At 38.8% G+C, this 14,873-nt stretch overlaps 1 protein-coding gene across 5 annotated transcripts in view; it reads right to left on the bottom strand.

The window, feature by feature from the left end:
- LOC131778837 (fibroblast growth factor receptor 4-like) overlaps positions 1-10,524 on the bottom strand; it is a 30,187-nt gene extending 19,663 nt beyond the window's left edge. For 3 of the 5 annotated variants that reach the window (XR_010719122.1, XM_066174406.1, XM_066174405.1), the window contains exons 1-3: positions 8,229-10,524; positions 7,807-7,848; positions 6,913-7,161 (exon numbers count right to left, since the gene is read on the bottom strand). Coding sequence is in view for 4 of the 5 variants with exons in the window: in XM_066174406.1 (XP_066030503.1) it covers positions 6,913-7,161; positions 7,807-7,848; positions 8,229-8,325 (388 nt within the window). In the remaining variant the exon portion in view is untranslated. The remainder of the gene's footprint in view (positions 1-6,912; positions 7,162-7,806; positions 7,849-8,228) is intronic. The other 2 variants (XM_066174403.1, XM_066174404.1) reach the window with 2 other exon arrangements.
- Between the last annotated feature and the right edge of the window lie 4,349 nt (positions 10,525-14,873).

Here is a 14,873-nt window from a genome sequence, read left to right on the forward strand (position 1 = left end):
CCAAATTAAGGAATGAGATTTCTGACTTTAAAGAACTTATTCTTACACTTGCAAATGAAGGAGATGGAAAATATAAGTGCGTTTATTCAGCAGTATACTATCTACATTGACGATGAATAAACACGTGGGCAGACGTTATGAACTAATTTATTCACACCCCCCGAGCACGAGTTGATACGGGAACTTCAGAATGTGATGTAATCATGCGCGAGTAACCCAATGGTGACATGTCATCCCCCTTGTGAAAACAAAAATATATATACATATACAAATACAAACAAATAATGTCTCCGAAGTCCAATAAAAAATTAATGTGACCCATTGTTCAATAATAGCAAGATAATAACAAGGAAAAGAAGAAAAATGTTCCAAAAGCGATGCACTGAGGATATGGAGTACTCTTTATAGTAAAGGTCGTAGTCATTAAACTTCTTTGGCTTTCGGGCCATTGTCTGTTAGAAAACCTACTGGGATGCCATGGCGGGCAAAGTGGGCTATGGTGAGCACGACGATGGTGGTGGATTGAGTGTTTATCAGCTGGTCCAACTCATAGAAATCACTGTAACGGTCTACGGTGACTAGGTACTGCTTATGTTGGAACTCGAATATGTCTCGCGAGATGAACTGCCAAGGTCGTGTAGGCACAGGATGGGGGCTTGCTTTCCACACTGAAAGCAGGTAGGGCATGACTGAGAACATGCTCCTATGTTTTTAGACATGTTAGGCCAAAAAATTGCATCTCGGGCAAAACGAGTAGTGATTTTTCTCAGCATGCTTGGTCTGAGAGAAGGGACGATGGCGCAAGTAAGAACTTAAGAATACCATTTACAATGCTGAGTTCTTCACGAAAGTGCCAGGATGCTTGGAGTTGATGGGGTAAGAGCTTCTTAGCAGATGGCCAACCGTTGAGGGGGTAATGCTGCAGCAAGTGCATGTCAGGGCATGATGATGCGGCATTGCGTAGTTGCTCGAGAGTGGTATTGGTGAGGGCCAGTGGGGTGGGGTCCAAGTGAGCAAGATGAACGTGAAACATAAGGAAGGTGTCAGACATGGATGGGTTGACGGCTTCGTCTTGACATGGGGTTCTGGATAGATTGTCTGCTAAATTCAAGAGAGAACCTTTTCTGTACACAATAGCAAAGTTGTAACGCTGTAGGAAAAGCAACATCTTTTGCAGACACTTAGGTGCTGAAGCGAGGTCCTGCTTGAAGATTGGCTGAAAGGGTTGGTGGTCTGTACAGACTCTGTTGGATTTCCCTGAAAGCAATTCCTCGAATGTGTTGAGGGCTTCAACAATGGCCAGGCACTCTTTTTCTATTTGCGCATAGCACTCCTCGGTAGTGATTGGGCCTTTTGCAGTACGCAATGGGTCGTAGAGCAGACTCGTCAAGGGCGCTGCTACTGTGTGATTTAATGGTTTGTAAGAGGGCAGCTCCTTGGCCATAGTCTGAGGCCTCCACTTGAAGGATCAGTGGAACGGCATGTCCGCTTCGGTGAGGTTGTATCGAAGATGGGTGACGCTGCTTAGTTCAGAACAGAATTTGGCCAGGTAATTAATATTCCGTAGGAATCGGCGCACTGCTTGCTTTTCGGTTGGAGGGGGCATGGTGATCATAGCTTTAACTGTGACAGGGTTGGGCTGGAGGCCATCTGTAGTGGTAACATGGCTCATGAAGGTGGCTTTGCAAATAAGGAATTTCATCATGTTGACATTCATCTTCAATCAAATCCCTCAAGCACGGCGATAAGGCTGCGGTCGTGGTCGATTCTGGCTTCCATGTCATTGGCGCCACAGCCAGGGATTAAGATGCCGTGAGTAATACCGAAGCTTAGGAGGCCATCAAGCACCATATGAATTTGGCGCTGCCGTTCTTTTAATGCAGAGGATATGACAAATAATAGTCTAGTCCATCTGTAGCGACCACATGGTGTGAACATTATGGTAATCAGAGATGATCATAGGGACAAGGGTATGTTTTGCCTCTTTGACATCTATTCCTTCCATGCAGCTAGTGGATGTTCTCTTCCAAGGTGGGGATGATGTACTTCGGACATCGAATGGCTTTATTGAGAGTCTAAAAAGGGTCTAAGCAGCTCCGTATTTTTCCCGGTTTTGTGGGGGTTGGTTCTCGCTCTCGGTAGAGATACCCTTACCAGCTGGCCAATGGTTTAATACGCATCCAGGGCCGCTTTGATTGCATCCAGCTTTGAAATGGGTTCACAGTGAATGGGAACATGAATGGGTTTGACATGTGGATCCAGCTCGAGATCGACGGGTGGGCTGAGGAAGCCCAGACCTTGAAAGAGTGAGGTTCAGTTCTTGGAAATGAATTCCAGAGTTCAAGTCCCTTGTGTAGGCCACACTCGCATTGAAGTATCCGGGGGTGGTGGAAGGGGCCCAGCTGCTGATTCCTGATGGTTGTCAGGTTCAGTCGGCGGTGGTCAAGTGCTTTGCTTGCCTCTGTACTGAGTAAGGCTGGTTGGTCAGTGTAAATGACTTGGAGGGTGAGGTTACTCGTGAATTGACCTTTACTGGCTTGGAGGGTAAGTTGACCAATGAGTCTGGTTGGTGGAATGTCATAGGGTGGTAGAACAGTTTTGGATGGTAGAATCTTGGCCCAGGGTATGCTGGAAAAGTGGCAAGATAGAAGTGTGTTGCAAGAGGCTGCGGAATCTATTTGGAAAAGAATTTGCGCTCTGCAGTTTGAGTCTGGTTCCTCCAAAAGAAGCAAGGCGAAATGGCCTTTGTCAGAGGGTGGGGCCGTTGTAGGGACGCCAGTGTTAGGGGGCTACCCGCGTGAGAGGGTGAAGCAGTTCTAATACTGTATGCCTTCCTCGGGAAGGGTGTAGGAGTGCTCTTCTTGTTCCACCAATGTCATGAGTTCCCGTCTAGGACCCGGTGGGGTAGCTGTATGGGAGGCAGGTCTGGAGGTTCAGTTCCCTTTGGCAACCTATTGATAGACGCCTGCAAAGTGATCAGTTTTGTAACAACATCTGCAAGTCTGGCCTGAAGCTGGGCATATGTCACAGTAGTGTTGCCGCTTGCTGCCACAGAAAAAGCAATATCTGTTAGGAAGGTTCCAGGTCTTGATCTGCCCGGAGGTTTTTTGACCAATTTATGCGCTGTCGTGGAAGTGGGAGAGTGAACTTGTTCTTCTGTGGTGGAATTAGCCAAAAGCTTGTTTGTATGTTGTGCCGCCTCAAACGATATAACTTGACTCACCACGAACGCCGGGGTGAAAGGGGGATCCTCCGGTTTCCGTTGGCCATCTCTGTAAAATATGTCTTCTCAGAAGCGACTGAAGGATTCGTTGAGACCAAAGAGAAACTTACCCCTCGTTAATTCTTCTGCGTTTACGCCAAACGATCATCGCCCAGCGGCAGCACGTGCAGCGGTTTCTTACGTTGAAATGGAGGTTTGGTAGTGGTCTTGCCTCAAACTACATGCACCAGCGTAATGTTCTGTGATTTTTTGAAGCCAAACCCAGTGTTTTCCAGCATCATCGTTCGAAATCTTGGAAGCGATTTCGCTGTGTAAGGTGTCCCATTTAGTTGAAGGAATTGCTAACTCGAAGGGTCTCTTAGCGACGATGTAGTGGTCCTTAATCTCGGTGATTCTGCTTTAAGCGGGGTTTCTGTAACCTTCGAGTAAACATTAATCATGAAATCTGGTCTCCCAGTAACGGTTATGAACACGGTTTGGTCGCATGGCTTGTACATCGAGGATAGACTTTTCGTTCTTCAGCATGGTGCAATTGTGAAATGTTGATGAAGGTTTGAGATGTTGCCGAAGAAGCTTTCCAATGGTGCAGTTGTGTCTACGAGAAGCTGGCTCGCTGTAAAAACTGGTCCTGACACCATGTTAAGCAGTATACTTTTCTAGATTGACGAAGAATAAACACACACGCGCAGCCATGATGAACTAATTTATTCACACCCCGAGCACGCGTTGATACGGGAACTTTAGAATGTGGTGTAATTATGCGCGAGTAATGAAACGCTAACATGACATGTTCTCTGACTCTAAAAAATCTGGCTCTAACAACAGTGGAAGCAGAAAAAAAAGCATAAGACACAAAGGGCGTAGACACACTGTAAAATATAGACTTTCAGCCAAAGAAAAGGAGACAAATGAAACATTCCTAAAGTATCTCACAAACTATCAAATTTTTGACAGTCAAGTCAGCATGCTACCAAAGGTCTCAAATTCATCCCAACACCCGTGACAAACGAATGTAAAATTAGGCAACAACTCTTGCAAGATTTTGAACAATTTGCAATTTGCAAGACGAATGCACCTCCAAAACATCTTTCACGGACAAAACAAAGAAGCACATCCGTTTCATGTTAAATCCAACTTGATACCACCGGTTCAGCCTTCTATTGCCCATGAGAGTGACTAAGAAAATGTCAAAACACAACTTGGAGAGATTACTGTAACTAAGCCAAAAAATAAATCGTCATGCAATGAGGTTATGGCTTTAAAAGAGTTGAAAAACAATTCTGTTTTAAACCTCAAAAAAGCAAACAAAGGTACAACAGTCATCATGAATAACTACAACCTTTCAAAGCGCCGACAGTGAAAAAAACGCAGAAAAGGGTTAGTGAGATCATTGACCAAATGCGTCAGGGCAAACACGTCGATGACATGACTAATAAATGGCTTTCACAAACTCCCAGTCCGCTTAGAATACCAATATTTTATAAGCTCACGAAAATACACATGCTCATACTGGTCGGTAGACCTTTAATCTCAGGATGCGACGGCCCTGCCGGAAAAATATCATCTTTTGTGGAGACACTACCCCAGACTATGGCGCAATTACAACAATCCCATATGAGGGATGCCACTGCTTTTCTCAATTTCATAGAAAAAACAAAGGTAGGCAAAGATACTATTCTAGTATCAATGAACGTTTCTAGCTTGTACACAAATATACCTCAAGAAGAAGGAACGAATATTCTATGTGAAGCATACGAAAAGCTCAACGACCATAACGCACCGATCCCAACGCACAACCTCAGGGAAATGCTTGGCTTAATCTTTCAAAGAAAATTTGTTTCAATTAAATGAGGAGAACTTCCCTGGCCCAAACGAAAATGGGCAATGTCATTTGCCAATATTTCCATGGCGGAAATTGAAACGAAATCAATCCAACGATGCGAAACCAGGCCAAAAGAATGGAAACGTTACATTGATGACGTTTTTTCCCTTTGGGATTAAAACAGGGAAGAAGTAGATAGTTTATTAAACGAGCTAACTATTTCCACCCTACTATCAAATTTACGGCCGAAATATCGGAGAAAAAAAATCATCTTCCTCGATACCACAGTGTTTAAAGGACAGATTCGCAAAAAATCCAACTTGGACATCAAAACCCATTACAAGCCGACCGAGACCTTCCAATTTACGCACTTCGCCACATTCCACCTACCAGACGTAAAACATAGTTTCATTGAAGGCCAAGCAATCAAATTGCTCAGAACAAAGTCTCCAAAAGAAGTATCAGAGGAGTGCCTTTTAAAATTTAAACAAAGCCTCAAAGCAAGAGGGTATCTAGAAAACGTCATAGAAATGTCTCTGTCAAGGTCAACTTTGCTTCTAGGCAATCGGCTCTTACGCATACACAAAAGCCAAAAGGTTACAACGTACCAGTCGGCAGTTAAAAATTTAAAGCGAATATAGATGGAACATTGTATAGCCGCAAACGCTAATCACACGTATTTCAAACTTTACTAGAACAAACTTGACACATTGTTGAATACGGTAAAAGACGAATGTGACCAACCCAAAGACGAAAACATGAAACCCAGAGCTAGATATGTAACGGTAATTTTCACAAACTAGACAACTAACCAGATAAATTACGCGCAACCAATATATATACGATATGCAAATAAATATAACAAGTACAAAACTGGTAACTGACAAAGGACACTAATGGAAGACGAGAAAATAAACACCTAACACGAAACTATGAAACACCAACACTAACAAAAAATGATAGTACAAATTCTTGCGCCTACACATTGGATTCAGCCCTTGCTGGAAGCAATCTTTAAAAAACCTCTGATCATCTCTCACAAAAAGGGAAAATTACGATCATGAGAACAAAAATATAATTTGAAGGATATAGTGCGACGCGACCACAAAAGCCATATGGGGAGTCCGTGCTAGTCTGTTCTCACCTTTATTCTCGGGCTTAGAAAACCTCGAGTGACATGCTTTGGGCGCTGCTCAGTAATTAAAATAAAAATTTTAGCATAAATAGGCGACCCAACGTTAAAATGAGAAGACAAAGTATGCGTTATAGCTTGGCAGGAAGTCATGAATCTCAAGTGGAAACCTCGAAAAACATTTCAAATGCTTTTCCATTGGCTCATACAGTGAAAAATAAGCAATTTCCTGTTAGGATGCAGCGAAAGTGAAATATAAAGCTTAAAACGGCGCGACCAAACTAAAACTAAATTTTATAAATAGAAAACTTGATAAATGTTAAGAAAATAACATTTTTCTCGTTTTATCGCGGCATTCAAAGCGTCCCCCTCTATTCTATTAAACTAAAGGCTTTCGATAACTTAAAATCTGAGATATCGTCTAGTATGGCATTATTTCGCAGGGCAGGAAAATTTTTCAGTTTTCTGACCAATCAGAATCTACGTTTTCTCTAAGTTCTGTCATTATGTTTGATTTACCGGTTAATCTAAACCCGTTTTTCAAATATCATCAAAGCATCATTAAAATATCTTTTTATCCTTAATCAATTTTCTCTTTTATGTGGTTTGAACTCGTAGATCTGATTCGAAAAATGAGCATCGTCTTCACTCTTGAATTTTTGCAGTAACGAAATTGAACATTTGTTCAAATCATGAACCATAACTCTTTTTCGTTTATATGAATGAGAACTGTACCTCCTTTCACTTCAATCCAAAAGGTTGATTTCTTGCTTCCAATGGGGTTTTTAGCGCTACATGTGTATTCGCCAGAGTCTTTAAACCTCGCTTGACGAATCGTGAGAGTGTTCTTTTTGCCAATATTAATCCCATCCCTAGTCCAGAGTACCTCGGGTGTAGGGAAACCGCTTAAAGAGCAATTGAACTGAAGAGGCGAATTGTATGTAACCGACTGATTGATGAGCCAAGGATTAATTTTAGGAGGACCTGGACGTGGAATTAAGAAGCACAGTTCAAAAAAGGTGAAAAAAAAGAAAAAAAAAACAGTAAAACCATAAGTCACTTTTTTAATGGTGAGCTTGTTCGTGGTATTAAGTAACTTTCCATCTCTTGTCCAATTCACCTCTGGTTGAGGAAAACCCCTCACAAGACAATCCACTTGAAGGGTTGAATTAAATTTGACAGACTTCTCTCGCCGAGAATTAATTTCAGGAGGACCTTTATTTTTGAAAAGGAAAGTAATGATTAATGTATAGCTAATGCCCCATTCCCTCCTCTATCCTTTCTTTTAACCGTCGCCCTCCGTAAAAGTTTCTTCTCATCCCCAACTCCCTGATGTTGTAAAATAAAAACGGCAGCGATAAGAAAATACTAAGAATGTTAAGCATTCGCTCGCCAAAATCGCGCCTGCCGTGCAGCAGGAGCAATGGTTGTCTTTTCGTTTTACGACTGAACAAAATTTCCTTCGTTTTGCGAGAGAAAATGTAAATATAGCATAAAACTCCGGCAGAAAAAGTGTTGTTTTGAAGGGTGAGGTATTTAATGAAAGGACAGTCGAGCAACATTTTGCAATTTCTAAAACAGGAAATTAGTTCAGTCTTTTACTTTATCCTCATGGATGAAACCACTTACATTTACAAGGCCGTGATTCCTGAGTTCTGGAACAGTTGAATTCTAGAAGTAAGGTTATTTATATAATTTTTTTAAAGTAATGATGATTGGGCCTAAGTCAGCCCTTTTTTCAATAAAGAGAAACCATTTATTTAGGAGAAGTATTGAACTTTCCGCCAAATTGTCCACCTAGGGAATAGAGAAACTGACAAACAATGCATTTTTTCAATGCAACTTAAACCTACATGTTTGGTTATCAATCCATTGGCCAAGGCGTAATGCCCATGACTTTAAATGCAGTCTATTTTGCCATCAATACATTAATCCATTTCAATAAAAGCTTATTAAGGTGCATGCAGTCTTTTGAAGCTGTAAAACAATAGTGAAAACCTACAAACACGCCTTTGAGTTACAAATACTGAAATTTTCGTCTTGTCACTTACCGACTCTTTGCCTGTACTGGCCGCACTCTTTGCAGTTACTCCACGATGACCAGGCCATGCAACCTTTGAAAAAGATACGTTGTGGGAAAAGAGTCATATGTGAAATCGCTTCCTTGTTTCATAAATCTGAAGCTTGCCATAAGGGATACTAAAATAAATACTTATTTTCGTTGATAACGTGAGTTCCTAATGTCCAAGGAGGCTTCAAACTATAGCCTTCAAATTTAAAAGATTGATGCCTTGCCGTTCCCGATCTCGCCTCATTCGTGTTCTCCCAAGATCCTGCAGGAATTTTTCATTTAACCCGGGAAAATGCCAATTTTTTCTATTTCTCAAATAGATGGCTGTGCAAAAACATTTTAAAGAAACAAACTAGGATTTCAATATCGTCAGCTTTGAATTCTTAACTTTTGCTGTTAAAGCTCCACCAGAAGATGGCTGAGGCCTGAGATGTTGGAATTTAATCCTTGTAATACTTAAAAGTTTGTTTCTATGCTAGCCTATGCACACTGATATACTGATCCATAAAGAAACACTCTATCTTTCCTCCATTTTTCTATTGGGAACTATTCGTTTGATCAACCATCTTTATTATGCCTACTGATAAATAACAGTTAAAACATGCCTACTTACAATCTGTTAATAGTTAGGATGAGGATGTAAGGCGAACATGAAAAGAAAGTTTGCACATTTAATGAGTAAATAAACAGCTTAACCATGTATACACACCACAGGCTACACACACCATACTCGTCAAACATGTAATCAACTGAATATGCACTCACCCGCTTATAAATCCGGAAAGGATACCATGAAAGGGAAAAATAATTCAAACAAAGACATTTATTAATCTAATCATTTACTTGTTTATTTTGAACTTAGCGCTTTGTTCGCTACGTTAATGCCCTCTGTTAAAGTAAATTATCAGATAACAGGTTTTGTAAATCAAACAGACAATGGGCTCCAACCAACATCAATGATATCTAATGATGATCACACAAACGTCTTTCATTATAGGACCTTGGTATTGGCAGGCAGACATCAATTACTGTCATTACATATTATGCTAACACAGCTACCCACAAAACTAACATCGTTTTCAATGAAAATATTTAAATAATATCAGCGATCGCTAACGGTCATTGATATACACCTGTGGATTCCCTACCTCATAATTAGATTACCACTTGTTGAGTTTATATTGACACACTGGAGTATACTTTAGTTACAGGAACGAACGATATTGATAGTTACCTTCAGGTTTTGCTAGGCAAAAAGGACGAGATAAATAAAGATGTGCAGTTAATGATACAAATGGCATAGCCCAATTGCAGTGCCACAGCTAAATTCCTAACTCGCTTCGTAGAAAGAATCGGTTTCCAGTAATCTATTTTCTCATTTGAGGAGAGTATTAGCGTCTATTTCCCAGAGCAGGATCCGACATAAGACAATGACTCCAAAAGATAAACGTTAAATTTTGTCAAGGAAAGGGTGCATTTCTTAATTCAGTTTTAAATTGAAAAAGTATTCTCTTTTGGTAAATAAACGTTGGCGAAGCTAAATTTGTTTTGATTTTGTCCCGGAAAATGTAGGAAATGATCCTTTTCAAATCTCCAGACAGAGACTACGTCTATAAACTTTGCTCCTTTTTTCGGTTTATCAGCATGGTATAAGGGAAATGCATTACGTATATATGTATGTTGTAGCTATTTCTACAACCAAACGAGGAAACTTACCCGCTAAGTTTTCAGCATTGAAGGGAAAGAGAAATAAGTGATTTTAGTTACATGTGTGGGAGGACCAACAAACTTTAAAATAAGCGCGTCAAGAGAACGGAAAATGAGGCGAAAATACAGATACAATAATCTCAAAACTATAAGCAATATATAATTTACAATTCCCATGGGTATTACCGGCTCCTTTGTGTTTGGATGTTTATTCATATCACAGCTAACCACAAGCCACGGGTCTAGTTTATCCGATACATGGCCAAATGATGTCCAGCAACTTAACCCATAAAGCAAGGCGTTTATTTGAACGCCAGTGAATGGACGATCCCGGAACACATGCTCTTTCGACGTAACAAATGCCTGTCAAAGTCTATTAACATATCAAGACATAAACCAGGAATAAATTACCCTTACAGATTAAAATATAAATTTGTACTTACGTCCTAATCGTTTTCGTCAAATACCAAGGCCAAGGAGTGAAATGAAAAAAGTCAACAGAAAAACAAATGAACTAAATTAGTTCAGTAACAAGTGGATGTATGATGACATTAAGAGATCCTCGCAGCTAAGAACACTACTGAAACGAGTAGTTGTAAATTGTACCTGAAAAAAATTCAGGCCCGTACGGGATTTGAACTCAGGTCCAATTTACAACTACTCGTTTCAGTAGTGTTCTTGAAACGAGTAGTTGTAAATTGGACCTGAGTTCAAATCCCGTACGGGCCGGAATTTTTTCAGGTCCAATCTACAACTACTCGTTTCAGTAGTGTTCTTAGCTGCGAGGATCTCTTAATTTCATCTCTCCACCGCAGTGCAAATATATGAATTTTCATATATCTAAAATCTTCATTCAAGTGGATGTATATTCATGAGTAAATCGTCCAGAACTTCTGATCAACAGTTTGGTTTAGTGCAAAAACATTTAAAAAAAGAAACTCTTATATTCAAAACGATGAAATCTCACTTTAGTGGTCTACTACACATACCATTAGAGCTTTAACCAAATTGGACAACGAGATCATACAGGATCTTTTACTGCTTAACTTCCACCTTGAATATTAATCTTTATTAGAGCCCAGTTAAAGACAACGTAATTCAATTTCCAATCATAAGTTCGGAAGCAACACGAAAAACATGTATACATATAGAGGACATGTATATTTGTAATAATGATCTCACATTCATATATTTACTTTCAATGATGATAGTAAAAAAACAAAAATGCAGTTTAAACTATTGCCAAGATATTGTAGGCAAACAAATGAAAACTGAAACCCTCCAAATTACTATAAAGAAAATCATACTTACGATCTGTTTGCCAGTTATGGAAGGTAACAAGAAAAAAAAACAAACACATGTTATATTAAAGTTTACAAGGCAACCAGGAGGACAATAAGACATGGTTTGATGCTACTCTGGTTAAAAGATTTAATGAATGTAACCGTGAAGTTACAATCCATGAACCCAATCTTTCGACACTCCAGTCTAGTGCCTTCATTAAGGCAGGTAATTAGTGAGAAAATAAAAGGACCTCTTGTCTCAGCGACTAGATCACCCCTGATGAAGGCATTAGACGGGAGTGTCGAAACGTTGGGTCTATGAATTGTAACTTCTCGGTTACATTCATAAATCTTTAAACCAGGATAGCATCAAACCATGTCTAAAAAAATATGTATCAGCTAGAAATTCACATTTCTTAAAGTTGTCATGGCTAACAAACGAATGTATTTTTGGTTTTGTTTTATCACTTCTTATCTCACGTGTTGCAAAGGTTAAGTATCGTAATAATTCGATTTGGCGCCCGGGTGCGTATTTACTTTTGGTACCTCAGAAGTTGCCGCTTATTCGAAAGAGGGCGCTTATTTATTTCTTGAGAAAATGCAGATGGTTGTTTTTGTACTGGGGCTTTAATTGAGAGGTTCAAGGAAGATGAGCATGCTATCACTGAAACTAAATAGGGCGCTTATTGGGATGAGAGTGCCTACTCAAAAGGGGCGCCTATTGTGTAACACAAATTCGAGAGAGGGGGACAGTGCTTCTCAACATGGTTAGTGGTTTGTTGCGCCGATAAACCGATAGAAAGTGTGGTGGTTTAATCGCTATGAAGCAAAGAAAACGATACTTACGCCCTGGTTTGTCAAATGTGGGTCAGTGCAACATCAAAAGGAAAATGAAAAGAGAGAAACCATAACGAATAAATTAGCTCATAAACTACCAATAATTCGTGAGACAGTTAACTTAACATTAACTTTTTCTATAACGTTAAAACGTTTAACTTATTTAATACTTTTCCCCGGCTTATAGTTTACAAACTATTTTCGTGTTCTCCCAACATACTGAATGGTTAATTACGCCGATTAACCGATAGAAAGTGTGGTTTGATCGCCATTATGCAAAGAAAACGTTACTTACTCCCTGATTTGTCAAATGTGGGTCAGTGCAACAGATTAAAAGAAAATTGAAAAGAGAAAAAAAGCAAATGGATTAACACACAAACTACCATTAACTCATTAGAAACAGTTCTCATTTACAACGCAAGAAGAATGTAACTTAACATTTTGATTTTTCTCTTACGTCAAAACGTTGAAATAATGTGTTCCTTTTCTCTGGCTTATGGTTTACAAACTACTGTCGTGTTCTCCAACAAACTAAGTGGTTTAATACGCCGATTAACCGATAGAAAGTGTGGTTTGATCGCTATTAAGCAAAGAAAACGTTACTTACTCCCTGATTTGTCAAATGTGGGTCAGTGCAACAGATTAAAAGAAAATTGAAAAGAGAAAAAAAGCAAATGGATTAACACACAAACTACCATTAACTCATTAGAAACAGTTCTCATTTACAACGCAAGAAGAATGTAACTTTACATTTTAATGTTTTCTCTTACGTCAAAACGTTGAAATAATTTGTTCCTTTTCTCTGGCTTATGGTTTACAAACTACTGTCATGTTCTCCAACAAACTAAGTGGTTTAATACGCCGATTAACCGATAGAAAGTGTGGTTTGATCGCTATTAAGCAAAGAAAACGTTACTTACTCCCTGATTTGTCAAATGTGGGTCAGTGCAACAGATTAAAAGAAAATTGAAAAGAGAAAAAAAGCAAATGGATTAACACACAAACTACCATTAACTCATTAGAAACAGTTCTCATTTACAACGCAAGAAGAATGTAACTTTACATTTTAATGTTTTCTCTTACGTCAAAACGTTGAAATAATTTGTTCCTTTTCTCTGGCTTATGGTTTACAAACTACTGTCGTGTTCTCCAACAAACTAAGTGGTTTAATACGCCGATTAACCGATAGAAAGTGTGGTTTGATCGCTATTAAGCAAAGAAAACGTTACTTACTCCCTGATTTGTCAAATGTGGGTCAGTGCAACAGATTAAAAGAAAATTGAAAAGAGAAAAAAAGCAAATGGATTAACACACAAACTACCATTAACTCATTAGAAACAGTTCTCATTTACAACGCAAGAAGAATGTAACTTTACATTTTAATGTTTTCTCTTACGTCAAAACGTTGAAATAATTTGTTCCTTTTCTCTGGCTTATGGTTTACAAACTACTGTCGTGTTCTCCAACAAACTAAGTGGTTTAATACGCCGATTAACCGATAGAAAGTGTGGTTTGATCGCTATTAAGCAAAGAAAACGTTACTTACATGCTGATTTGTCAAATGTGGGTCAGTGCAACAGATTAAAAGAAAATTGAAAAGAGAAAAAAAGCAAATGGATTAACACACAAACTACCATTAACTCATTAGAAACAGTTCTCATTTACAACGCAAGAAGAATGTAACTTTACATTTTAATGTTTTCTCTTACGTCAAAACGTTGAAATAATTTGTTCCTTTTCTCTGGCTTATGGTTTACAAACTACTGTCGTGTTCTCCAACAAACTAAGTGGTTTAATACGCCGATTAACCGATAGAAAGTGTGGTTTGATCGCTATTAAGCAAAGAAAACGTTACTTACATGCTGATTTGTCAAATGTGGGTCAGTGCAACAGATTAAAAGAAAATTGAAAAGAGAAAAAAAGCAAATGGATTAACACACAAACTACCATTAACTCATTAGAAACAGTTCTCATTTACAACGCAAGAAGAATGTAACTTTACATTTTAATGTTTTCTCTTACGTCAAAACGTTGAAATAATTTGTTCCTTTTCTCTGGCTTATGGTTTACAAACTACTGTCGTGTTCTCCAACAAACTAAGTGGTTTAATACGCCGATTAACCGATAGAAAGTGTGGTTTGATCGCTATTAAGCAAAGAAAACGTTACTTACTCCCTGATTTGTCAAATGTGGGTCAGTGCAACAGATTAAAAGAAAATTGAAAAGAGAAAAAAAGCAAATGGATTAACACACAAACTACCATTAACTCATTAGAAACAGTTCTCATTTACAACGCAAGAAGAATGTAACTTTGCATTTTAATGTTTTCTCTTACGTCAAAACGTTGAAATAATTTGTTCCTTTTCTCTGGCTTATGGTTTACAAACTACTGTCGTGTTCTCCAACAAACTAAGTGGTTTAATACGCCGATTAACCGATAGAAAGTGTGGTTTGATCGCTATTAAGCAAAGAAAACGTTACTTACTCCCTGATTTGTCAAATGTGGGTCAGTGCAACAGATTAAAAGAAAATTGAAAAGAGAAAAAAAGCAAATGGATTAGCACACAAACTACCATTAACTCTTAAGACACAGTTCGTACTTACAATGTAAGAAGAATGCAACTTAATTTTTTTTTTCTCTTACGTCAAAATGTTGAAATAATTTGTTACTTTTCTTTGGCTTATGGTTTACAAACTACTGTCGTGTTCTCCCAACATACTGAGTGGTTTATTGCGCCGATAAACTCAACATTTTATTTTTTTCTCTACAAACTGACAAGCTTGAAGGATGCACATTC

This window comes from Pocillopora verrucosa, chromosome 11, assembly GCF_036669915.1.
Source record: "Pocillopora verrucosa isolate sample1 chromosome 11, ASM3666991v2, whole genome shotgun sequence".
In the NCBI taxonomy this organism is placed as follows: Eukaryota; Metazoa; Cnidaria; class Anthozoa; order Scleractinia; family Pocilloporidae; genus Pocillopora; species Pocillopora verrucosa.